Source organism: Somniosus microcephalus, chromosome 2 (assembly GCF_052327205.1).
Source record: "Somniosus microcephalus isolate GS21.2 chromosome 2, FLI_Smic_1.0, whole genome shotgun sequence".
NCBI classification, from domain to species: Eukaryota; Metazoa; Chordata; class Chondrichthyes; order Squaliformes; family Somniosidae; genus Somniosus; species Somniosus microcephalus.
Window position 1 is genome coordinate 142,546,335 of NC_140988.1, and position 24,891 is coordinate 142,571,225.

The following is a 24,891-nucleotide window of genomic DNA, read 5'->3' on the forward strand; positions in this document are numbered from 1 at the left end:
CTACAGTATACAGGAGCTATAAAAAGTAGTTCTCCCCTTAAAGGTACATACACTACAATTCCTCCCCTTTTAGATTAACAGTACCATAACATTCATTTAACAATTAACACTTTTAACATGCACATTAACTGAAAATAGTCCATTTATAAATTCAGTCTTTGGGGCGGCTTCCTGATCCTTTCTGGATAGCGCCTTTCCTGAGTGTCTTGCTCTTGGTGCTGAGGCCCCCTGTCGTCAGTTGGTTCATCAGCTTCCGATGCTACTGTTTCTGGGGTAGATGCTACCTGTATGTCGGGTTCATCACCAGGTACGCGAGACATGGGGTTGACTCGTTCCTGTGACTCTAGGATCTGGTCGACATGGCGTCTCACAATGTTCTCCCCAACATCCACTGTGTACATTAGTGGCCCCTGCCGTGTGCATATCGTTCCTGGTTGCCATTTCTCTGTTCGGTAGTCGCGGGCCAAGACTGGTTGCCCTACATTGAAGCTCCTTGTCGGCTTCTCATTGATGTGCTGGAATTGCTTATTCTCAACATCCCTTCGTACATTTGGTCTGAGCAAATCCAGACGAAATCTCAACCTTCGGTTAAAGAACATCATGGCCGGGGTCTGGTTGGTGACTGCATGTGTCACATTTCTGTAGGCTAACAGGAAATTGTCCACCTTGTGCTGCAGTGGAATGTCGTCATCGCACATGGCCCTTACTGCTTTTTTAAAGGTTTGTACGAACCTCTCAGCCAATCCATTTGTGGCTGGATGATACAGGGCGGATGTGTAATGCCTTACCCCATTCCTTTTCATGAATCTTTGAAACTCTTCGGACACAAACTGTGGTCCGTTATCAGAGCAAATCTGCTCTGGCAAGCCGTTCCTGGCAAATATGGTCCGTAGGACTGCAATAGTTTTCTCCGTGGTGGTGGACGACATTTTGATCACCTCAGGCTATTTCGAGTACGCATCCACGGCTATTAAAAACATTGAGTCCATGAATGGACCAGCAAAATCAATATGCACCCGTTGCCATGGAGATGAGGGCCACTCCCATGGGTGTAGAGGGGCATGTGGTGGTGCATTTTGGACCTTCTGGCATCCTGAGCAGCTCTTTGTCAGGTCCTCAATTTGCTGATCGATCCCTGGCCACCACACATAAGCCCTAGCAAGGCTTTTCATCTTCACCCCTCCCAGATGGCCTTCGTGAAGCTCATTGAGCACTCTCTCCCTTAACTTGGGTGGAATTACCACTCGGGATCCACACATCAAGGCCCCCTGGCATACTGACAGCTGTTCTCTTCTGGATGAGAATGCTGGCAACAGTGAGTCGCCATGTGTTGGCCATCCCTTCACCGTCAAGTCATATACCCGAGACAGTGTCGGGTCATTTCGGGTCTCCTTCTCTATATCAGCGTTAGTTACTGGCAAGCATTCAATTATAGACGAATAAAATATTTTGACAGGGTCCACTGCTGGTGCTTCCTCCGCAGTAGGCAGTGGCAGGCGTGATAGCCCATCAGCGTTTCCATGCTGTTTCGTGCCCTTGTACTCGATTTCATATTGGTTCGCCCCTAGAAAAAGGGACCATCTTTGTAGCCGTTGCGCAGTCATCACCGGAACGCCCTTCTTTGGATTAAAGATGGAGACAAGTGGTTGGTGGTCAGTCAGCAAGGTGATCTTCTGCCCGTGCAGATAGTGGTTGAACTTTTTCACTCCCCACACTAGGCTGAGGGCCTCCCTGTCAATCTGGGTGTAGTTACGCTCGGCTGAGGTTAGTGACCGAGATGCAAAGGCTACCGGCCTCTCCGAGCCGTCCGGGAACTTGTGCGACAGCACCGCTCCAATGCCATAGGGTGATGCATCACACGCCAACCGAATTGGTAGTGCTGGGTTGAAATGAGCCAACACCTCTTTTGATGTGATCAATTCTTTGCACTTCTGGAAAGCTCGTTTACATTCGTCATTCCACTTCCATGGTACCCCCGTTTGCAGTAGGGTGTTCAGTGGGTGTAGTACTGTAGACAAATTCGACAAGAACTTATGGTAGTAGTTCACCAGCCCGAGGAACGACCTCAGTTGTGACACATTTTCCGGTGCTGGAGCCTTGACTACTGCCTCAATCTTTTCAGGGGACTTATGTAACCCCTCTTCATCAATAACGTGGCCACAATACGAGATCTGCTTCTGGAAAAACTCGCATTTGTGGCGATTTGCTCGGAGCCCATATTCCTTCAATCTAGTGAGCACCTGCTCCAGGTTGGCAAGGTGATCACTGTCATTTTCGCCCGTGACCAGGATGTCGTCCAAATAACACTGGGTCCCTGGAATCCCTTGCAGGACTTGATCCATTGCCCTTTGCCAAATAGCCGGAGCTGATGCTACCCCGAATACCAGCCGGTTGTATTGGTAGAGACCTTTATGAGTGTTGATTGTGAGGTACTGTTTCGAGGCTTCTTCTACCTCCATTTGCAGGTACGCCTGGGCCAGATCAATCTTAGTGAAGCGTTTCCCTCCAGATAGCGAGGCGAAAATATCTTCAATCCGTGGAAGCGGATATTGTACCGTGTGAAGGACTGGGTTCACTGTCACCTTAAAGTCCCCACAGATGCGAACCTTCTTTGGTTCCCCAGGCGTATTACTCAACGACCTCTTCATTACAGGAACGATGTGTGTAGCCCACTCGCTCCAGTCCACTTTGGACAGTACTCCTGAACGTTCCAAACCTTCCAGCTCTGCTTCGACGGCTGGGCGGATCGCATAAGGCACCGGTCTGGCCTTAAAAAACTTTGGGCTTGCATTTTCCTCTATTTTGATCGTCGCTGTTATTCCTTTTAGTGTTCCGAGTCCCTCCTGGAACACTTCTTGTGCGTCAGTTAGCATTTTTAACAATCGTCCAGGTGTGACGTCGTCATCCTTTCTGGCATCTACAGTCAGTGCTTGTATGGAATGCCAATCTAGCTGTATCTTCCGGATCCATTCATGTCCTAGTAGTGGTGGTCCTCCATCTGGCAATACATATAGGTCCATTTTTGGTGTTTCCTTGCCGTTATATATAACGTTCTCCCTTATTTTTGCCCCGTGTGCGTCTTCAAGACAATCTCTGTATCTCTCAAGGGTATATGTGAGAATAGCCGCTTGTAGTCCCTTCGGTTTATGACTGTTAGGGCTGATCCTGTGTCCAATTCCATTTTCACTTGGACTCCAGCTATCTTGAGCGTGACCCAGATAGTTTGGTGATCCTCCATTTTGATCACCTTATGTAGTTTCAGACAACCCAGTTCCTTGCTTCCGGAGTCTGTATCACTTTTCTGTTCATCTGAACTACTCTCCATCACCTTATGTACCTTCTTGTACTTCTCCTGTGGAGATTTCTTGCTGCTGGTTTTCTTTCCCGACCTGCAGACTCTTGCTATGTGTCCTACTTTTCCACACTGTCTGCACACTTTGTCCTTGAACCAGCAATCATTATGGTCGTGTGTTGTTCTGCCGCAGCGATAGCACTTCACTGTTCCGTATGACGTTTCATTTGTGCCATATTCTTGCGGTCTCCATTGTATCTCTGCAGCGCCCCGTGCGGCTGCTTCGTGTGATACTGCCATGCTGAAAGCCTTGTCCAGCGTAAGATCCTTTTCTGATAGAAGCCGTTTCTGGGTTCCTTCACTTTGAAGCCCACACACAAACTTGTCCCTTAAAGTATCTGCTAGTCCCGTTCCAAACTGGCAGTGTTTCGATAGCTTGCACAGTTCCGTTAAATATTCAGCATTACTTTCATCTTTATGCTGGTTCCTTTTGTGAAACTTAAATCTTTCTGCTATCAGCAGCGGTGTGGGGTTTAAGTGGTCCTGTAGGATTGACACTATGTTTCCAAAATCCTTTTCCACTGGCTTCTCTGGGGTTACTAGGTTTTGCAGTAAGCCATACGTTTTTGCACCCATTGAATTCAACAATACCAGCGCTTTCCTCTGGCACTTCATTCGCCTTGCAGTACACTTCTATGCGTTCGACATATGTCGTCCAATCTTCGACTTCATTGTCGAATGCTGTGATACTGCCACTCTTCGGCATCCCTGGGTGTGGTTAGACTTGCTCAAAATGGCATTTTCCCGCGCTCTCCCTTCTTCTCCGCTGTGGCTCAAAATGGCGTTTCCCGTGCTCTCCCTTCTTCTCTGCTGCGGCTGCTCGGCCCTTGAACACTGGCTGCGCTCTGCGCGTTTCCCTTTCTTCCCCGCTGACGCTGCTCGTCCCTTGAACACCGGCTGCGCTCTGCGCGTTTTCCTTCGCACCTCTCTCTCTTCTCCCGTCGACGCTGTTCAGTCCTGAACACCGGCTGCGCCCTGTGCGCTCTACCCTCTCTCTTCTCCCATCAACGCCGCTCGGTCCTGAACACCGGCTGCGCCCTGTGCGCTCTACCGTCTCTCTTCTCCCGTCGACGCTGCTCGGCCTTTTCTGTGCCGTCGGTCGGCTCTAGCCACCGCTGTTCGGGATGGGTCTGCGCAGTACCTGTTGCCAGCCCATTTCGCTGGACCACCGTGACTGGAGAACCAAGTCCAGCTCTTAACAGCCTCCCCTGCGATGCTCAAATCTCTGCTGGATGACTGGGCGGTTGCTCGTGGTCGACGCCCGTGCTTCTGGCCTCGACCTTCTTCCACTGTTCTCCAGGAGCGAATCCCTGGGAGGTAATGCAGAGTTGCAGGTAGGTTCGAATCTGCCTCGGCGCCAATGTTAGATCCGTGTATCTTGATGTTATGTGTCCTTCAATAACTAGACACGAGTCTGCAGGGAACAATCAACAGGTGTTTACTGGATGAGGGTTACTCTAAAACTAAACGTACAGATCCCTACTCAGGGTTTATATACAGGTGTGGTCATTGCCGGTACTACAGTATACAGGAGCTGTAAAAAGTAGTTTTCCCCTTAAAGGTACATACACTGCAGTGGGAGTACGAATGCTGTCATCCTGAGTGAGGACAGCAGGTTCTTGCTCCATGATGCAACTACCACTCCCCCCGCGGCAGCAGTTGAAGCACAGATTGCTGGACAGCTATGAGACCCTGCAAGCCTCTTTCCACACTCGTTAATCCAGCCATGATGGCATCAGTCTGAGCTTGCGTGGCAGCAAACTGAGCTTGCATGACAATAGTCTGAGCTTCCAGTGCAGCACTCGGACGTTGGGTCGCTTCCGCTTGTGCTGCAATAGAAGCTGCAACATTGCCCATCAGACCCAGCATCATGGTTGGGTCGACAAGTGTGCTAATGGTCTTTCCCATCTCTTCCATCCTGGAAATCATGGGCTCAATGCTCTGCGCAAAGCCCTGTGCAATGTTTGAGCTGGACTCCTCCATGCTCCTTGACACTGACGAGCAGAACTTGTGCGCGAACACACTCTCCGGGGAGCTGGCACCCGAGCTACTCTTTCCCCCTGGCCCGGCTGCAGCCTACTCGTGCCCGGTGACTCTCCACGTGCAGATCCCACCTCTATATTACCCTCTAAAGTACGCACAGTGCCATTTTCTGAGCTGGTGCCTGGGAGTGTCAGATCGAGTGACAGTGCCTCTTCTTCTCCTTCAGCCTCCTTACACCAGCAGCAGCTTGTAAGTGAGAAGAGATTGTGTGATGAGGGGGAAGTGTAGATGTGAGAAGAACAATTATGTATGAGCATACTGTCATCAGCAATACTTTCAATCTTGCCGCTAAACACGGCCTTAGTGACGGCTCCTCCAATTATATCCAGCACCATCTCCTCCAGCTCAGTGAATTTCTGAAGACGTGCTTCCCCTCCGTCTGTCTACTGCTGCTCATGTCTGTTATGTGCCATCTTGACCTGCAAGAGAAAGGGAAGTGCGTCAGTGAGTGTGGTGCAACGTGTTTGGGTGATGTGCCTGTCATGGTTGAATAGCTGGCAATGTGTGTAAGGTGTGAGATGTGGGTGTGTGAGGCTTGCAGCAGTGCTAAGTGTGTGAGGGTGAGGTGAAGTAATGTTTGTGAGGTATGAGTCGTGATTGCTTGAGATAGTTGTTAGGTGAATGATGGGGGTGTGGTGCATTGAGCAGTGTGTGAGGCTAGTGGTGCAGTTGGTGGGATATGGCATTTGAAGATGCATTCACTGACCTTGACCACTCGTGTGAGGTCATGTGAACCATGGCTGCATGCAGAGTGACAATGAGGTGCTTCTGCAACACAGCACCTCCCCTTTAAGAAGTGAGAGCCTAGGCAAAATTTTATTGGGCACTAGGCTGCACCCGATATTGGCCCCTCTCTTGAGTGCTAAGCCAACCAGCAGTGCATTTCGCGCTGAGCTCAGCGCTCCAATCATGTAAATGAGCAGGCAGCACAAATTTTGCATGCTACCTGCACTACTTTTAACAGGCACAGGCCGATCACGCTTCACGCTCCCTGCGCCTGTTTTCGAGCCTAATCGAATTTCACCCCCTTGGAGTTTGTACTTAATGCTTTTCTTTGTTTGGTGACTTTCTGTTTAATTACTCTAAAGGTTTGAGCAATAGTTGCAAAGTTTCCATATTCTTTGCCTCAATTCTCTCTGCCATCTATGTCCCCATATTCTGGAACTCCTTCCCTAGACCCTTCATCTTGCTATGTCTTTCCCCATCTTCAAATGGTTCCTTAAAATCTACCTCTTCAAGAGCATTTTTGGCCAGCTCTCCTAATTCTGGTCTCTAACTCCTACTCCTGCTCAGGTCTGCGCCCCAACTGTGAAGCGCCTTGGGACGCTTCTTACGTTGAAGGTGCTATATAAATGTAAGTTGTTATTTGCATATTTTTTTGTCCGTGAATTTCACGTTAATAATGTTGCCTTATACCTAACGTGGATCACATTCATTAACTTTAATGAAAAATGACACTTCAGAGCAGCCTGGAGGACAGTTGGCAGTGCTGTGACCTTGGGGAGAAGACACTGTTGATTAATTATATTGCTGCATACTCGGAAAGCTTTCTGGAGTGGAGCAGTGGATCAGTTCCCAAACCCACGTGAAGTGATGGTTCCCATTGAAGTCATTGGAGCCCCAGCAGGCCATCCATGTAATCTGTGTCACTAAAGCAGCTCTGGAGAAAAGCTGACACCCAAGCTGTTGGCCTCAATGATGGTGTAAACAATCTGAAAGATCTAGGTTATTTGCTACAAGGTGTCATACAGGAAACTTTCTGGTATCTGGCACCGATGGGACCGAGCTGGTACCGTTAGATCAAAACTGCCATAGAAACTAGTGCTAATGTTAAAACATACGCAGCTCAGAGCTCCGTGTGAAGCAACAAACCCTGTTGCTTAGCAACAGCTTCAAAACAGTCGGCGCAGCTTGCAAGCGTCTAGCTGAAGCTGTTGCTTAGCTACAGAGACGCTTGCAGAGCCAGGACTGGAGAAAAGAAGCAACAAAAAGAAAAAAAATTATCTGAACCGACTCCTGAATTTTGCCGGTAGATAGAGCTTTCTGGACATTTAACCTCCGGATAAATAAAAGTTTCCTGTACATAGTTTTTGGAGAGTTGGAGGGAGTACTTTGAACAGCTAGTTATTTCCTCAGGATTTCTTCCTACAATAATAGTGTTAGCAAATTATTTTTCCGTTTCATGCTGCTAAATTTCCAGCCACAAGTATTTTACTGTGCCATTATTTAAAGATGTTGTGTTTGTGTGTCTGAATGGCTTGAGGTATTCATTCCCGCCTGCTAATTACTTGGAGCTCATCTGATGTTGCAAGCTACAGCAAAATAGTGATTGCATGTTTGAACAGCCAGTTTGATATCCCTCAGGCTGTTCTGTTTTATAAATTTATAATTCCAGCATCCCTCTATCTTTGCCCAGCCAGAATAGATCAGATCACTTGATAGAAAGCACCTATTTTTTGTGAGGAGGAAGGGTGAAAAAGGATCAAATCCATCGAAGTGGTCACTGATTGCGATGGAGACAAATTACAGGAGGACATTAATAAACTTGCAGAATGGGCAAATGATTCGGAAATGCAGTTCAACACAGATAAATGTGAGGTATTACATTTTGGTAGGAAGAATAGGGAGATCACTTATTACTTGTCTAGGTGGGGTAGATGAACAAAGGGATCTTGGAGTACAAATACACAAATCATTAAAAGTTACGCCACAGCTTAGCAAGGCCATAAAAAAAAGCAGACCAAGCACTAGGGTTTGTTTCTAGAGGGATAGTATTGAAAAGTAGGGAAGTTATGCTAAACCTGAATCAAACCTTGGTTAGACCACACTTAGAGTGCTGCGTACAGTTCTGGTTGTCATATTATAAAAAGGATATAGAGGCACTGGAGAGGGTGTAGGGAAGATTTACTAGGATGATACCAGAAATGCGAGGGTATACATATCAGGAAAGGATGAACAGGCTGGGTCTCTTTTCTCTTGAAAAAAGAAGGCTGAGGGGTGACCTAATAGAGGTCTTTAAAATTATGAAAGGTTCTGATAGAGTCGATACAGAGAGAGTGTTTGCACTTGTGGGGAGGAGCATAACTAGAGGCCATCAATATAAGATAGTCACCAAGAAATCAAATAGGGAATTCAGAAGAAACCCAAAGAGTGGTGAGAATGTGGAACTTGCTACCACAGGGAGTGGTTGAAGTGAATAGTGTAGATGCATTTAAGGGGAGGCTGGACAAGCATATGAGGGAGAAGGAAATAGAGGGCTATGCTGATAGATTTAGATGAGGAAAGACGGGAGGAGGCTGGAGTGGAGCATAAACCCCGGCATGGACTGGTTGGGCCGAATGGCCTGTTTCTGTGCTGTATATCCTATGTAATCCTATGTACTGTAGCTAAACTTTGCCATGTTGGCATATTTTGGATTGTGACATTAATGCTTGTTGTTTGACTCATTTGTACATTTGCTGCATTTACTTTATTGCACCAATTTGAAACTTCCATTAGCCAGCTCTTTGCAGACAGTATGGCATTACTTGAATTGTTTTCCTTCAGTTCTTGTTTTTTTTTAACCCCCTTCAAATTCCTCTCCTGCAGGTGTTATTGATTCATGCTGCTGCACAGTTCCATGAAGTTCTATTTTCACAATGGACTATGGAGCATGATCATGATAAAAGACATCATTATTAAACCTGTTGCAACCAGACTTAATTGTTTATGAAAGATTAATAAGTATTCTTTAAAAATCCACTATGTTAACGAACCAAGAAGTTACATTTTATTGACCTAACGACCATTACAAACCATACTTCTACAGAAATACCATAACACGCACACATCAGAAATACACGTATATAAATTAGTGAACCATGAATGACTGCGGCATGTAGAAGTTATAGATTCTTTATGATCAATGATGGAAAATCCAATTTCTCCATGAATTGGGAATATATGGAGGTGTTGATTTTCCAGTTAAAACGGTGGTAAATTGTTTGGAGCATTAATGGATCTGAATAAAGTAGAATTACTTTTTGTCACATCTCAGAAAGCACATTTTTTAAAAAGACAGCAAGCCACTTGAAGGGTAGCTGAGGAACTAATGGATTGTGGTGTGATGAATACTAATGACTGTTTTGTGTGTGCCTTCTCGTATCTTTGCATACAGAGTGCCATTCCACCTGCACAAGCTGCACAGGGAGCAGTCCTCAGAACTGCACAGCTTGTTCTCCATCAAGAGCCCTCTATGAAAGCAAATGTCTTCATACATGCCCTGAAGGATTCCACAGTCAAGACAAAGTCTGTTATTGTACGCCTGCTTCCTTTGCAATGCTACTGTTTAAGTACTTCAGTTTCTGCTTTCATGTATCTCTTAAGCCCCTTGGGATGTTTTATTATGTTAAAGACGCCATATAAATATAAGTTGTTGTTGTATATTTTACAGCAGTATCAAGTCTTACAAATTAATAGATGGACTCTTGATTTTTAAATGGTCAGTTCAGGAATGGAATCAATAACCATAGTGTTCATTTTGGACAAAGTATGAGCTGATCAAAGAGAGTGAGCGTGGATTAGTGGGGAGGCCGTGCGTAGTGGTTATGTCACTAGACTAGTAAGCCAGAGGCTCAGTCAAATCCCACCACGGCAGCTGGTGGAATTTAAATTCAATTCAATTTAATTCTGGAATTAAATGTTAGTCTTAGTAATGGGGACCATGATACCATTGTCGATTGTTGCAAAAACCCATCTGGTTCACTAATGTCCTTTAGGGAAGGAAATCTGCTGTCTTTACCTGGTCTGGCCTACATGTGACTCCAGACCCACAGCAATGTGGTTGACTCTTAATGCCCTCTGAAATGGCCTACCAAGCCACTCAGTTGTGAACAACCGAACTCCCTTCCTAACAGCATTGTGGGTGTACCTACACCATATGGACTGCAGCAGTTCAAGAAGGCGGCTCACCACCATCTTCTCAAGGGCAATTAGGGATGGGCACTAAATGCAGGCCAAGCCAGCCAGCGACGCCCACATCCCATCAATGAATTAAAAAAAATAAAAAGTAGGTCATGTCTGACTAATCTAGTTGAAGTTTTTGATGAGGTCACTGGCATGGTGGATAGGGGAGTGCCTATGGATGTTGTCTACATGGACTTCCAGAAGGCATTGGATAAGTTTCAGCACAATAAATTATTAGCAAAAAATGAAACCACATGGAATTGGAGGTAACATGTGCCATGGCTTGGTAATTGGTTGGGAGGTGGGAGACGGAGATTAGGGAAAAATGGAATGTTCTCTGTTTGTCGGAATGTGACAAGTGGTGTTGCCCAGGGATCTGTACTGGGGCCTCAGCTTTTCACCATAAATATAAATGACTTGGATGAAGTTGTATATCCATGTTTGCACAGGACACTAAGTTAGGAGGTATAGTAAGTTGTATAGATAGGAGCAGGAAGTTATAAAGGAACGTAGATAGACTAAGTAAGTGTGCAAAACTATGGCAGATGGAGTTCATGTGAGGTTATCAATTTTGGATCCAAGCAAGACAAATCAGAATATTTTTTTTAAAGGCGGGAGACCAAGAACTGTGGTGAAGCAATGTCAGTTAGGTGTCCATTTACACAAATCATTGAAAGCTAGTGCAGAGGTACAAAATGTAATTATAAAGGCTAATGAAATGTTGGACTTTATTTTAAGGGAGTTAGAATACAGAAGTGAGCAAGTAATGCTTCAGCTATATAGAGCCTTGGTCAGACCTATCTGGAGTACTGTGTTCAGTTTTGGGCACTGAATCTCAGGAAAGATATATTGGTCTTGGAAGTTGTACAGCGCAGATTCACTAGAATGATACCAGGAATTAAAGGGTTACATTATTAGGCCAGGTTGCATAAACATTGTTTGTATTCCCTTGAGTTTCAGTGGTTGAGGAGAGATCTAATCGATGTGTTTAAAATGATAAAGGGATTCAATAGGGTAGATACAGAAAAACTATTTCCTCTGGTGGGAGAATTCAGAACAAGGGGGCTTAATCTTAAAATTAGAGCTCGGCCATTTAGGCGAATGAGGAAGCACTTTTTTACATAAAGGGTAGTGGAAATCTGGAATTCTCTCCCACCAAACTACTGTGAATGTTGGATCAATTGAAATTTTCAAGATTTTTTTTTTGTTAGCTAAGGGTATCAAGGGCATGGAGCAAATGCTGGTAAATGGAGTTGAGATACAGATCAGCCATGATCTGATTGAACGGCAGAAAAGACTTGAGGGAGGGGCTGAATGGCCTACTCCTGTTCTTCCCAAGTTCCAACAATGGGTAAGTGCACCGCATGCTGCAGCAATGAACCCCCAGCTTTGAATCACATTGAGTTAACTCATCTTGTAGTGTCCGTGTGTAGATAAAGACACTGAAGACAGGAGTTGGTTCATAGGTATTTACTAAGCAAGTCTGGGGGGGGGTTTCTAAAGGATATACACAATACACAGGCTTATATAGCCCAAGTGGCAATTACCGGCATTACGCACACCTGGGGCTCTTAAAGGCACATACACCATAATTGCTCTTAAAGGCACATACACCACAATTCCTCCCCTTCTAGCTAACTAGTACATCATATTTTAAGTAATTATTAATTACATGTTATATGCAAAATAATATACATTGCTGTATTAATTAATTATAAGTTAGCCTCTCAGGAGGCTTCCTGACTCGGTCCGGATAACGCCTCGGGGGTGTAGTAGTTTCTGGTGGTGTAGTAGGTTCTTCTGGCAAGGCTGATTCGGCTTGAAGGCCAGTGTCGGGTTCATCGGGCTCCAGTATCACCGGATCGGAGGTAGATATGGGTATCTCTACTTCATCGTTAGATGTATAGAGTGGTGGTGTAGGTTGTCCCTTTTCGGATGACTTGATGATTTGGTCAGCATGGCGCCTTATTATGCTGTCTCCGATGTCCACGGTATACATCAGTGGTCCTAATCGTGTGCAGATAATTCCAGGCTGCCATTTCTCGGTACGGTAGTCCCGGGCCAAAACCGGTTGGCCTATCTGGAAGGCCCTAGTTGGCCTTTCATTCATGCCCTGAAACTGCCGGTTCTCCACGTCCCGTCGGATGTTGGGCTTGACCAAATCCAGCCGGCATCTTAGGTTTCTATTGTAGAACATCATGGCGGGAGTTTGGTTAGTAACCATATGCGTTGCATTCCTATATGCAAATAAGAAGTTATCCACCTTGTGCTGAAGTTTTATGTCTTCATTACCCATGGCCTTGATGGCCTTCTTGAAGGTCTGGACAAACCTTTCAGCCAATCCATTGGTGGCGGGATGGTATGGGGCGGACGTGTAGTGCTTTACTCCATTGTTCTTTAAGAACTTTCTGAATTCTTCGGACACAAATTGCGGTCCATTATCAGAACATATCTGCTCCGGCAGCCCATTCCTGGCAAATATGGTCCTTAATACTGTGATGGTTTTTTCCGTGGTGGTGGAGGACATCTTTATTACCTCCGGCCACTTGGAGTGTGCATCAACTGCGATTAAGAACATTGAGTTCATAAATGGACCAGCAAAGTCGATGTGCACCCTTTGCCAGGGAGATGAGGGCCACTCCCATGGATGTAGAGGGGCCTGTGGCGGAGCATTTTGGACCTTCTGGCATCCTAGGCAGCTCTTGGTCATGTCTTCGATGTCTCCATCGATACCTGGCCACCATACAAACGCCCTAGCTAGGTTCTTCATTTTCACTCCACCCAGATGCCCCTCGTGAAGCTCCTTTAGCACTTTATCCTGGAATTTGGGTGGAATCACCACTCTGGATCCACACATCAAGGTTCCTCGGCACACTGACAGCTGTTCTCTTCTTTGCGAGAATGCTGGCAACAGTGGTTCGCCATGTGCTGGCCATCCTTTCACTGTTAAATCGTAGACCCGTGAGAGAGTAGGGTCATTTCTTGTCTCCCTTTCAATGGCAGAATTTGTCACTGGTAGACATTCCACTATGGTAGAGTGGAATATCTCTACTGGGTCTACTGTAGGTGCCTCTTCTATCGTTGGCAACGGTAGGCGTGACAAACCGTCAGCATTCCCATGCTGTTTTGACCCTTTGTATTCAATGTTGTATTGGTGTGCCCCTAGAAAAAGGGACCACCTCTGTAGTCTTTGTGCCCTCATAATGGGGACACCTTTTTTAGGGTTGAATATGGAGATGAGGGGTTGATGGTCAGTCAGCAAGGTAAATTTTTGTCCGTGTAGGTAATGGTTGAATTTCTTCACTCCCCATACCAGGCTGAGTGCTTCCTTGTCTATCTGGGCATAGTTACGCTCAGCTGAGTTCAATGAGCGTGACGCAAAAGCTATCAGCCATTCCGAGCCATCAGGGAATCTATGGGACAATACCGCTCCTATGCCGTAAGGGGATGCATCGCACGCCAATCTGATTGGTAGCGATGGGTTGTAATGAGCCAAAATTTTCTCGGATGTGATTAAGTCTTTACATTTATGGAAGGCACGTTTACAGTCTTTGTTCCATTTCCAAATCACTCCTGTCTGTAGAAGATCATTAAGAGGGTGCAGAATAGTTGATAAGTTCGGTAAAAATTTATGATAGTAATTTATTAATCCCAGGAATGACCTTAATTGTGAAACATTTTCAGGTGCTGGGGCTTTTATAACTGCTTCAATTTTTTCAGGTGACTTATGCAACCCTTCCTTATTAATTATGTGGCCACAATATGATATCTGATTTTGGAAAAATTCGCACTTGGGGCGATTTGCTCGTAGGCCCCGTTCTTTCAGCCTAGTGAGCACCTGCTCCAAATTGGCAAGGTGCTCGTTGTCGTTTTCTCCTGTTATAAGGATGTCGTCTAGGTAGCATTGAGTCCCCGGAATCCCTTGCAGGACTTGCTCCATAGCTCTTTGCCAGATAGCTGGAGCTGATGCTATTCCAAAAACCAGTCGATTGTACTGGTACAGGCCTTTGTGTGTGTTTATTGTGAGATACTTTTTAGAGGTCTCCTCAACCTCCATCTGTAGATATGCCTGTGCCAAGTCAATTTTTGTGAAACGTTTCCTTCCGGATAGTGAGGCGAAAATATCTTCTATCCTCGGAAGAGGATACTGTACCGTGTGAAGGACCGGGTTTACAGTCACCTTAAAGTCCCCACAGATGCGAATTTTTTTCTGTTCCTCAGAGTTATTTTTCAATGTTTTTTTCATGACTGGAACGATGGGTGTTGCCCATTCGCTCCAATCTATTTTGGATAATACGCCTGCCTTTTCCAAATTCTTCAGCTCTGGCTCGACTGCCGGACGTATTGCATATGGCACCGGTCTTGCCTTAAAAAATTTTGGAATTGCTGTATCTTCCACTTTTATTGAGGCGGTGATGCCTTTCAAGGTTCCTAGTTTCTCTTGAAACACTTCTTTGGCGTTGGCCAAGATGTCTTTTAATCGTTCAGGTATGATGTCATCATTGTTTTTTTCCTTACTGGTCACCGTCAGTGCCTGAATGGAGTGCCAGTCTAAACGTATCTTCCTTATCCATTCACGTCCCAACAACGGTGGACCACCATCTTGTAGAATGTATAAATACAACTTTTGTATTTCTTTGCCGTTGTATACCACAGGCACCCTTATTTTTCCTTTGGGGTAGACTTTCTGCCCCGTATATGTTTTTAAGATAATGGATGTGTCTTTTAGAGGTATATGCGAAAATAGTCTCTCGTAATCTCGTCGATTTATTACGGTTAGAGCTGATCCTGTATCTAGCTCCATTTTAACTGGGGACCCTGCTATTGTGAGGGTAACCCAAATGGTTTGGTAATCCTCTTTGGCAAGTACATTATGTAATTTGAGACAGCTTAGTCTCTTGTTTCCGGAGTCGCTATCACTATTCTGGTCTTCGGAGCTATTGTCCGTCATCATTTGTACCTTCCTGTACTTTTCTTTATTGATTTTTTGTTTTCTGTCAGTGGATTTATTTTGTCCAGATTGGCATACCCGTGCAATGTGTCCAATCTTACCACATTGCCTGCATGCTTTGCCCTTGAACCAGCAGTCCCTCTGGTTATGGGTGGATCTGCCGCAGCGATAACATCTTCCGAACTCCTGTGTCATTTTATGGGTGCCGAAGTCCTGTCTCTCTTGTTGTATCTCTGCAGCTCCTTTTGCTGCTGCTTCGTATGATACAGCCATACTGAAAGCTTTGTCCAATGTTAAATCTTTTTCAGAAAGCAGTCTTTTTTGTGTTCCTTCACTTAAGAGACCGCAAACAAATTTGTCTCGAAGATAATCCGATAGTCCTGCTCCGAATTGGCAGTACTTTGATAGCTTTCTTAATTCGGTTAGGTAATCAGCGTTACTTTCATTCTTGTGTTGATTTCTCTTGAAGAACTTGAATCGTTCCGCTATCAGCAGCGGTGTTGGGTTTAAATGCTCCTGCAGGGTATCAACAATTTCTTTAAAAGTCTTGTCCTTTGGTTTGGCTGGAGTGATTAAATTTCGTAACAGCCCGTATGTCTTCGCGCCCATTAAGTTCAGAAGTACTGAAGCTTTTTTTTCATCTGTTATTCCATTTGCAGTGCAATAAACCTCTACTCTTTCCACGTATGTGGTCCAATCTTCTATTTCGCCATCAAAAGCCTCAATATTACCAGATTTAGGCATTTCAGAAAAGATATGGCGCTTTCCGCGCTTTTTTTTTTCTCTCTCTGTAGCAACGATATGGCGCTTCCCGCGCTTTCCGCCGCTGCTACCGATAACAACGCTGTTTTACTGTGGTTTCCGTTTATTCACTGTTGGAGACTCGTTCCCGACGGAGGTCTAAACGCTGACCTGCTTGCCGCGCCGGCCGTCTCTCGAGTGCACCCTCCCAGTCCGTTATTGCTTGCCTCCGATTTCGCTGCCTGTCTTAGCTGTAGAGCCCGCCGCTGGAGCTCCAGCCTGACGCCCAGGAAGGATTAGCGCAGTACCTGTCACCAGCTTGGCCAGCTGGTGAAACCACAGTTTCTCTTACTTCCTTGAGTCTTCTGGACGCTGGAGGAATCGATGTCCTTGAGGTGCTGCCGAATTGCAGGTAAGTCCGTTTCCACTTCGTCACCACTGTAGTGTCCGTGTGTAGATAAAGACACTGAAGACAGGAGTTGGTTCATAGGTATTTACTAAGCAAGTCTGGGGGGGGGGTTTCTAAAGGATATACACAATACACAGGCTTATATAGCCCAAGTGGCAATTACCGGCATTACGCACACCTGGGGCTCTTAAAGGCACATACACCATAATTGCTCTTAAAGGCACATACACCACACATCTGAGCTGGGGAAACAGTAAGAGTTCTGCAGTTAGTGTCAGTATTGCTGGGCTAGCGAGGGTAAAATCAGTTGGTGCTCTCACTCTTTATCACCATTAGGTGATGCCTAGTGGAAGTACTCATGTAGACATTGGACAAGGATAAGATTGGATTTAGCTGTTGCAGCTCCATAGTTGCAACAGTCATTGTCTGGGTTCACATGAGGAATTACCACTTGTAAGTACCCCAAAATAAATTAGCACATTCACATGAGGAGGATTAACTGAAAACAAATTGGATGACTGAAAAAATACAGTAATGTACACCTGCTTGAAATAAATGTCAGCACAGTACAAACAGTACCTCTGCTGACACAACATGCTGTGCATTTATTCATTGGCTGGGTGCATATCAAAAAATTTACTAGTTTTTATCGATTTGTGTTTCAGTGTTTCATTTGTTAATTCATGAACAATAATTAGTACTTCTATTGGAAGTCCTATTATGTTATCTGTTCCTCAAACTGGTAATCAATACTATTGATTGATTGAATGAAGATAAATAAATGCGGCACATCAGATCCAAAGTGCATTTTATTCAAATCTGAATACATTTGCACTGGTGCAGGGGTGAAATCATGGTCAGAAGTTAAAATTCCTGCCAAGTTTTATATTTTCAAAATTAACAACAACTTGTATTTATATAGTGTCTTTAACGTAGTAAAATACCCTAATGGCGCTTAATAATTAAACTGTCTTAAGTTTTCTCTTCCTTTCTAGCATGTCATCCTTCCTGCAAAGGGTGTGATGGCCCCTCAGACTCCGACTGTATGACATGTCATCCTCATGCTACATTGCTGAATGGATACTGCAGAACCAACTGCAAAGAGGGGCAATACCTGAACCAAGTTGGATACTGTGTTGGTAAGTGAACAGTTTAACTGTGCTCCATAACTTGAAAAGCATCCATTCATTGCAAAACAAAACAGAAACCTATTGTAGACTGTTGAGTCTGTGTTTTCAATTGCAGTTATACTGAATAACAGGACACAGACTACAGAAGTAAGTAAACAGGTCTTTAGTGATTGAGGGTCAGGGCTGAACTGAGATACACTTTGCTCTGCAGGGTTTATATACCGGTGTGGTCACCACCGGTACTACAATGTACAGGAGCCATCAAAAAGTAGTCCATCACCTTAAGGTATCCTCTTAAGGTGGTACAGGTTACATACACTACAATTCCTCCCCTTTTAGCTTAACAGTGTACACCCCAAATTAAACATTACATGGATAACATATATACAATTTACACACAAAACTGTTCAAAGATTCAGTCTCTGAGGAGGCCTCCTGATCCGGGTCGGATAACACCTTTCAGGGGTCTCTGGTTCTCGTTGCTGGGGTGACTCATCCACTTGATCTCCTATGGATTGAACACCATCATGTACGTTCGAGTCTGAGGTAGATGCTACAGGCTCAATAACTTCTTCAACTGGTGCCTCTGCCGTAGACATGGGGTCGACCCTTGTTCTCGATTCCACAAGTTGGTCAGCATGACGTTGTATTACGTTCTCTCCAACGTCTACCGTGTACATCAAGGGTCCTTGTCGTGCACGAATTGTTCCAGGTTGCCATTTATCATCCCTATAGTCCCTGGCCAACACTGGTTGTCCTATTTCGAAACTACGAGTGGCCTTGTTATTTACATGCTGGAATTGCTTGTTTTCAACTTCCCTTCGCACATTGGGTTTTAACAAATCCAACTGGGACTGCAACCTTCTGTTATAGAACATTATGGCAGGGCTTTGATTTGTCACTGCATGCGTGGCGTTTCGATACGCCATCAGGAATTTGTCCACCTTGTGTTGTAGTGAAATATGGTCTTCACTCATGGCCTTTATCGCCTTTTTGAACGTTTGTACAAATCTCTCGGCCAACCCATTTGTAACCGGATGATATGGGGCAGATGTATAGTGTTTCACCCCATTCTTTTTAATGAATTTCTGGAATTCTTCTGACACGAACTGTGGCCCGTTGTCTGAACATATTTGCTCCGGCAACCCATTCCTTGCAAATATGGTTCTTAGAACTGCGATCGTCTTCTCAGAGGTAGTGGTCGACATCTTAATCACTTCTGGCCATTTAGAATGTGCGTCTACTGCTATCAAAAACATGGAATCCATGAATGGACCTGCAAAGTCGATATGCACACGTTGCCATGAGGCTGAAGGCCATTCCCACGGATGCAGCGGTGCAATTGGAGGTGCATTTTGAACTTTTTGGCACCCTGAGCAGCTTTTAGTCAGATCCTCTATTTGTTTGTCGATACCTGGCCACCACACATAAGCCCTAGCAAGGCTTTTCATCTTGACTCCCCCCAGATGACCTTCGTGCAATTCTTTCAGAACTCTCTCTCTTAATTTCGGAGGAATAATCACCCTTGTTCCATACATCAATGTTCCTTGACATACGGACAGCTGTTCTCGTCTGGCTGAGAATGCTGTTAACAGTGGTTCGCCATGTGCTGGCCATCCCTTCACTGTCAAATCGTAGACCCGAGACAGTGTCGGGTCATTTCGGGTCTCTCTCTCAATACCCGCATTGGTGACTGGTAAGCATTCGATGATGGTCGAGTGAAATATCTCGACAGGGTCAACTGCCGGTGCCTCTTCCGCTGTAGGTAGTGGCAGGCGCGACAGCCCATCAGCATTACCATGTTGCTTTGTACCTTTGAATTCAATATCATATTGATGTGCCCCTAGGAAAAGAGACCATCTCTGAAGCCTCTGCGCCGTCATTACCGGAACACCCTTCTTAGGGTTGAAAATGGAAACCAACGGCTGGTGATCTGTCAGCAGCGTAAACTTTTGGCCTTGCAGGTAATGGTTAAATTTCTTAACTCCCCACGCGAGGCTGAGAGCCTCCCTATCTATCTGAGCATAGTTGCGCTCAGCGGAGGTCAATGATCTGGATGCGAAAGCGACTGGCCTTTCTGCGCCATCTGGAAACTTATGTGAGAGCACTGCCCCGATACCATATGGAGAAGCATCACAAGCTAAGCGAATAGGCAGCGTTGGGTTAAAATGAGCCAACACTTCCTTAGAGGTGATCAGTGCCTTGCTCTTTTGAAAAGCCCGCTTACAATCATCGCTCCACTTCCATGGTATTCCCATTTGCAAAAGAGTGTTTAGCGGGTGTAACACCGTGGACAAATTTGGAAGAAACTCGTGGTAATAGTTAACCAACCCGAGGAACGACCTCAACTGGGATACATTTTCCGGTGCAGGAGCTTTTACAACAGCTTCGATCTTGTCAGGTGACTTATGGAGCCCCTCCCGGTCAATGACGTGGCCGCAGTACGAGATTCGCTTTTGAAAGAACTCGCATTTCTGGCGATTAACTCTGAGCCCATATTCTTTCAATCTGATGAGCACCTGCTCCAAATTCGCGAGGTGATCCTTATCGTTATCTCCTGTAATCAGGATGTCATCCAGGTAGCATTGTGTGCCTGGAATTCCCTGCAATACCTGCTCCATGGCCCTTTGCCAAATCGCTGGAGCCGATGCCACTCCAAAAACCAGTCTATTATACCGATATAAGCCCTTATGCGTGTTGATCGTGAGATACTGACGTGACGCTTCATCAACTTCCATCTGTAGGTACGCCTGCGCCAGGTCTATCTTAGTGAAGTGTTTCCCGCCAGACAGCGAAGCGAAGATATCTTCAATCCGCGGAAGTGGATATTGCACCGTGTGACGAACCGGATTAACAGTGATCTTGAAATCGCCACAGATGCGAACCTTCCCAGGTTCCCCCGGCTTGTTGCTCAACGAACGCTTCATGACAGGAACAATGGGTGTAGCCCATTCGCTCCAGTCCACCTTGGACAGTACCCCTGAACGTTCTAGCCCTTCCAGCTCTGCTTCCACAGCAGGTCGTATCGCATAAGGCACCGGTCTGGCTTTGAAAAATTTTGGATTTGCATGTTCTTCAACCTTGATGGTTGCCGCAATTCCTTTCAGTGTTCCAAGTCCCTGTTGGAACACCTCCTTAGCATCGTCTAAGATTTTGGACAGTCGTTTAGGTTTGACGTCATCCTCCTTACAGGCATCTACAGTCAGTGCTTGTATGGAATGCCAGTCCACATTTATTCTCCGGATCCATTCCCGTCCCAGTAGTGGTGGACCTCCATCAGGTAACACATACAAGTCCATTTTCTGACTTTCTTTACCATTGTAGACCACGTTTACTTTTATCTTTCCTTTGGGGTATACTATTTGCCCCGTGTATGTTTTCAATACAATCTCCGTATCCCTCAGGGGAATGTGCGAGAATAACCTTTTGTAATCTTGCTTATTCATGACCGTTAATGCCGACCCAGTGTCCAATTCCATCTTCACTTGGACTCCTGCTATCCGAAGCATGACCCAGATAGTTTGGTGGTCTGCTGTGTTACCCACATTATGTATTTTCAGTCAACCCAGTTGCTTACTGCTGGAGTCTGAATCCGTCTTCTGTTCATCCGAACTGTTCTCTGTCACCTTGTGTACTTTTTTGTACTTCTCCTGCGGTGACTTTTTGCTGCTGGTCTTCTTTCCGGACCGGCATACTCTCGCTATGTGACCAAGTTTGCCACATTGCCTGCATTCTTTATCTTTGAACCAGCACTGGTTCTGGTCATGCGTTGTCCTTCCACAACGATAGCACCTTACTGTGCCCAATGCCATTTCATTGGTGCTGAATTCCAATGGCCTTTGCTGTATCTCTGCAGCGCCCCATGCTGCTGCCTCGTGGGATGCTGCAATGCTGAAAGCTTTGTCCAGCGTAAGGTCCTTTTCCTCTAGCAGTCGCTTCTGGGTTCCTTCCCTTAGGAGCCCACACACAAACTTATCTCTCAGTGCGTCTGCTAGTCCTGTTCCGAACTGGCAGTACTTTGATAACTTGCGCAGTTCTGTTAGGAATTCAGCATTGCTTTCTTCTTTAAGTTGAATTCTTTTGTAGAATTTAAATCGTTCCGCTATCAGCAGCGGCGTGGGGTTTAAATGCTCCTGCAGGATAGTAACAATATCCGCGAAGCTCTTCCCTACCGGTTTGTCTGGTGTTACAAGGTTCCTTAATAACCCGTACGTCTTCGCACCCATTGAGTTTAATAGGGTTAGTGCTTTCTTATCATCCGGTACCTCATTCGTTGTACAGTGAACTTCGATGCGTTCCACATAAGTGGCCCAATCTTCCACATTGTTATCAAAAGCAGTGATGTTACCCGTTTTTGGCATCCTTGCTGAGTTTCCCCTTCCCCTTTGGATATTATTATTATTATTTTAATTTTTAAATTTTTTTTCAAGATGGCTTTTCCCGCGCTTGGCGGCTTTTCCCGCGCTTGTCTTCTTCCCCCGCCGACTCAAAATGGCGAATTCTGCACTGTTGCCGTCCACGCCTCCCAGCAGTCCTTTATTTTCCCCTGCGTTGCTGCTCTTGTTCCCCCGCCGCTCCCGCGGTCCTTGTGGCCATAAACGCTTTTCTGGCTGCTGCGCGTCTCTGCCCGATTGCAGTCCGGCCCTTGACACCAGCTGCGGTCGTGTTCTCCGCCCTTTTCGTCGTTTTCCCTCCCCTTCTCCCACTGACAACTCGGCCGACTTCCCCCCCGTGCCGCTCGATCGGGCTTACCCGCCGCTGTCGTAGAAGGGATGCTCACTGATGCTTGACTTCGTGGCCAGCAAACCAACCCGGGTTTCCGATGACCTCCCGTGCGATGCAGGATGTTGAGGGCGGATGCCCTTTTTCGACGCCCGTTTCTGAGGACGAAGCTTCCTTTGATGCAAAACTGCCGCTAGGTAAGATCAGACTCGTCGCCACTGTTGAGTCTGTGTTTTCAATTGCAGTTATACTGAATAACAGGACACAGACTACAGAAGTAAGTAAACAGGTCTTTAGTGATTGAGGGTCAGGGCTGAACTGAGATACACTTTGCTCCGCAGCGTTTATATACCGGTGTGGTCACCACCGGTACTACAATGTACAGGAGCCATCAAAAAGTAGTCCATCACCTTAAGGTATCCTCTTAAGGTGGTACAGGTTACATACACTACATAGACTGCTTTCAGTTCACCCAACTTTTTTCTTGTTAATGGAGATGAATGTAAAGCCATGTTGTGAAACAAAATCTAACCAAAAATTGTCTGATTGAAGCCAAGCTGTGTTTTGCTTCTCCAGCAAGGATTTCCCACAATGCTTTCAGGACCAGAATTAGAACTCTACAGTTCTTGCTGCCTGTACCTTCTTTGTTGTACCATCTAACACTATTTTATCATGGTCTGTAAGCTGGTATAATCTTGGAATCAGGTGCACAAAGACCCCATTTGACCCACGTTCTACAGAATTACAGTATTGATATGGAAAAATCTACAGGAGCATGAAAATAAAGAATACAGACAATGAACCTCAATGAATTTCATATTTAAAAAGACATTTCCCAACTTCAGTTGTTGAAAGAGCAATTGATTGCAATGCAAAAACTGACCAATTCAACGAATGGTCTGTTTTTTATAAATATCCCAAGCACTGCCTGTCCACTTATGTTGCGATAAAACATTGTGGCAAATCTGTATCCCCCCACCCTACCTGAAGCAGGTGCCTTATTTGCAGCGTGAATGGCGCGGGTGCCCGTCTGATATGGGGATGTTCGCTGATGACGGCACAGTGTTCAGCGCTATTCACAACTCCTTAGATAATGACGCAGTCCATGCTCACATGCAACAAGACCTGGACGACGTTCAGGCTTGGGCTGATAAGTGGCAGGTAACATTCGTGCCACAGAAGTGCCAGGCAATGACTATCTCCAACAAGCGAGAGTCTAACCACCTCCCCTTGACATTCAACGACATTACCATCGCCGAATCCCTCACCATCAACATCCTGGGGGGTCACCATTGACCAGAAACTTAACTGGACCAGCCACATAAATACTGTGGCAACAAGAGCAGGTCAGAGGCTAGGTATTCTGCAGTGAGTGTTTCGCCTCCTGACTCCCCAAAATCTTTCCACCATCTACAAGGCACAAGTCAGGAGTGTGCTGGAATGAGTGCAGCTCCAACAACACTCAAGAAGCTCGACTCCATCCAGGACAAAGCAGCCCACTTGATTGGCGCCCGATCCACCACCTTAAACATTCACTCCCTCCACCACCGGCGTACCATGGCTGCAGTGTGTACCATCTACAAGATGCACTGCAGCAACTCGCCATGGCTTCTTCAGCAGCACCTCCCAAACCCGCGACCTCTTCCACCTAGAAGGACAAGGGCAGCAAGCACATGGGAACACCATCACCTCAAAGGTCCCCTCCAAGTCACACACCATCCTGACTTGGAAGTATATTGCCGATCCTTCATAGTCGCTGGGTCAAAACCCTGGAACTCCCTCCCTAACAACACTGTGGGAGTACCTTCACCACACGACTGCAGCAGCTCAAGAAGGCAGCTTACCACCACCTTCTCAAGAGCAACTAGGGATGGGCAATAAATGCTGGTCTTGCCAGTGATGGCCACATCCCATATACGAATAAAATAAAAATACTCCTGCTCTGAGAAACTTGTCTGGGGTAAGGGGCACATTCATGGGGTGGGTGAAAGTTCTGCCCTGCCCCTCAAAATCCTCCAGAGGAATCTCCGAGCCTGTGTTTATAATTCTCCAATGTAACTAGATTATTATAATGATAAAAGGGCCAATGTTTCAATTATTACGACTGCTCTCGGCTGATAGTTTACTGTTACCAATATTTTTTTTTCTTTTTGTTTCAGATTGTCAACCTCAGTGTCAGCACTGTGTGGCTGATCTTCAAGATACAGGTAGTGTCTGTCTGTACTGTAAGAATCCCCGTGAGGTGCTGCTCAGAGACCACTGCATTCTTCATTGTCCCACGGGGTATTTCATGAGCAGAGGCACTTGCAAAAGTAAGTAATGAGGGGCAAAAACACTTTAAAGTAGGCTTCTGTAGTTTCTTTTTATTCTTCTGCTGATCAAAATAAACAGGCTCATACGTTCATGTCTTTTCTTTGCTTATTCCAGGATGCCATTCATCATGTGAAACTTGTAATAGTGAAAGAGCTTCTGGTTGCACTGCCTGTGAAGCTGGCCTGGTCTTGGCCCACACTGGCAGGTGCATTACTGCCTGCCTTCCAGCTTTCTACAGTGACAGCAACCGGATCTGCCAATGTATGTATCTCTGGGCATGTTGCAT

The 24,891-nt window shown here is 45.7% G+C and overlaps 1 protein-coding gene across 1 annotated transcript in view; it reads left to right on the plus strand.

Moving 5' to 3' along the window:
- The window catches only part of fras1 (Fraser extracellular matrix complex subunit 1), a 747,542-nt gene that overhangs the window by 402,679 nt on the left and 319,972 nt on the right, over window positions 1–24,891 (plus strand). Inside the window, exons 19-22 of the mRNA XM_085963231.1 lie at window positions 9,552–9,692; window positions 17,436–17,579; window positions 24,452–24,604; window positions 24,720–24,866. Of these exons, the coding sequence (XP_085819357.1) occupies window positions 9,552–9,692; window positions 17,436–17,579; window positions 24,452–24,604; window positions 24,720–24,866 (585 nt within the window). The remainder of the gene's footprint in view (window positions 1–9,551; window positions 9,693–17,435; window positions 17,580–24,451; window positions 24,605–24,719; window positions 24,867–24,891) is intronic.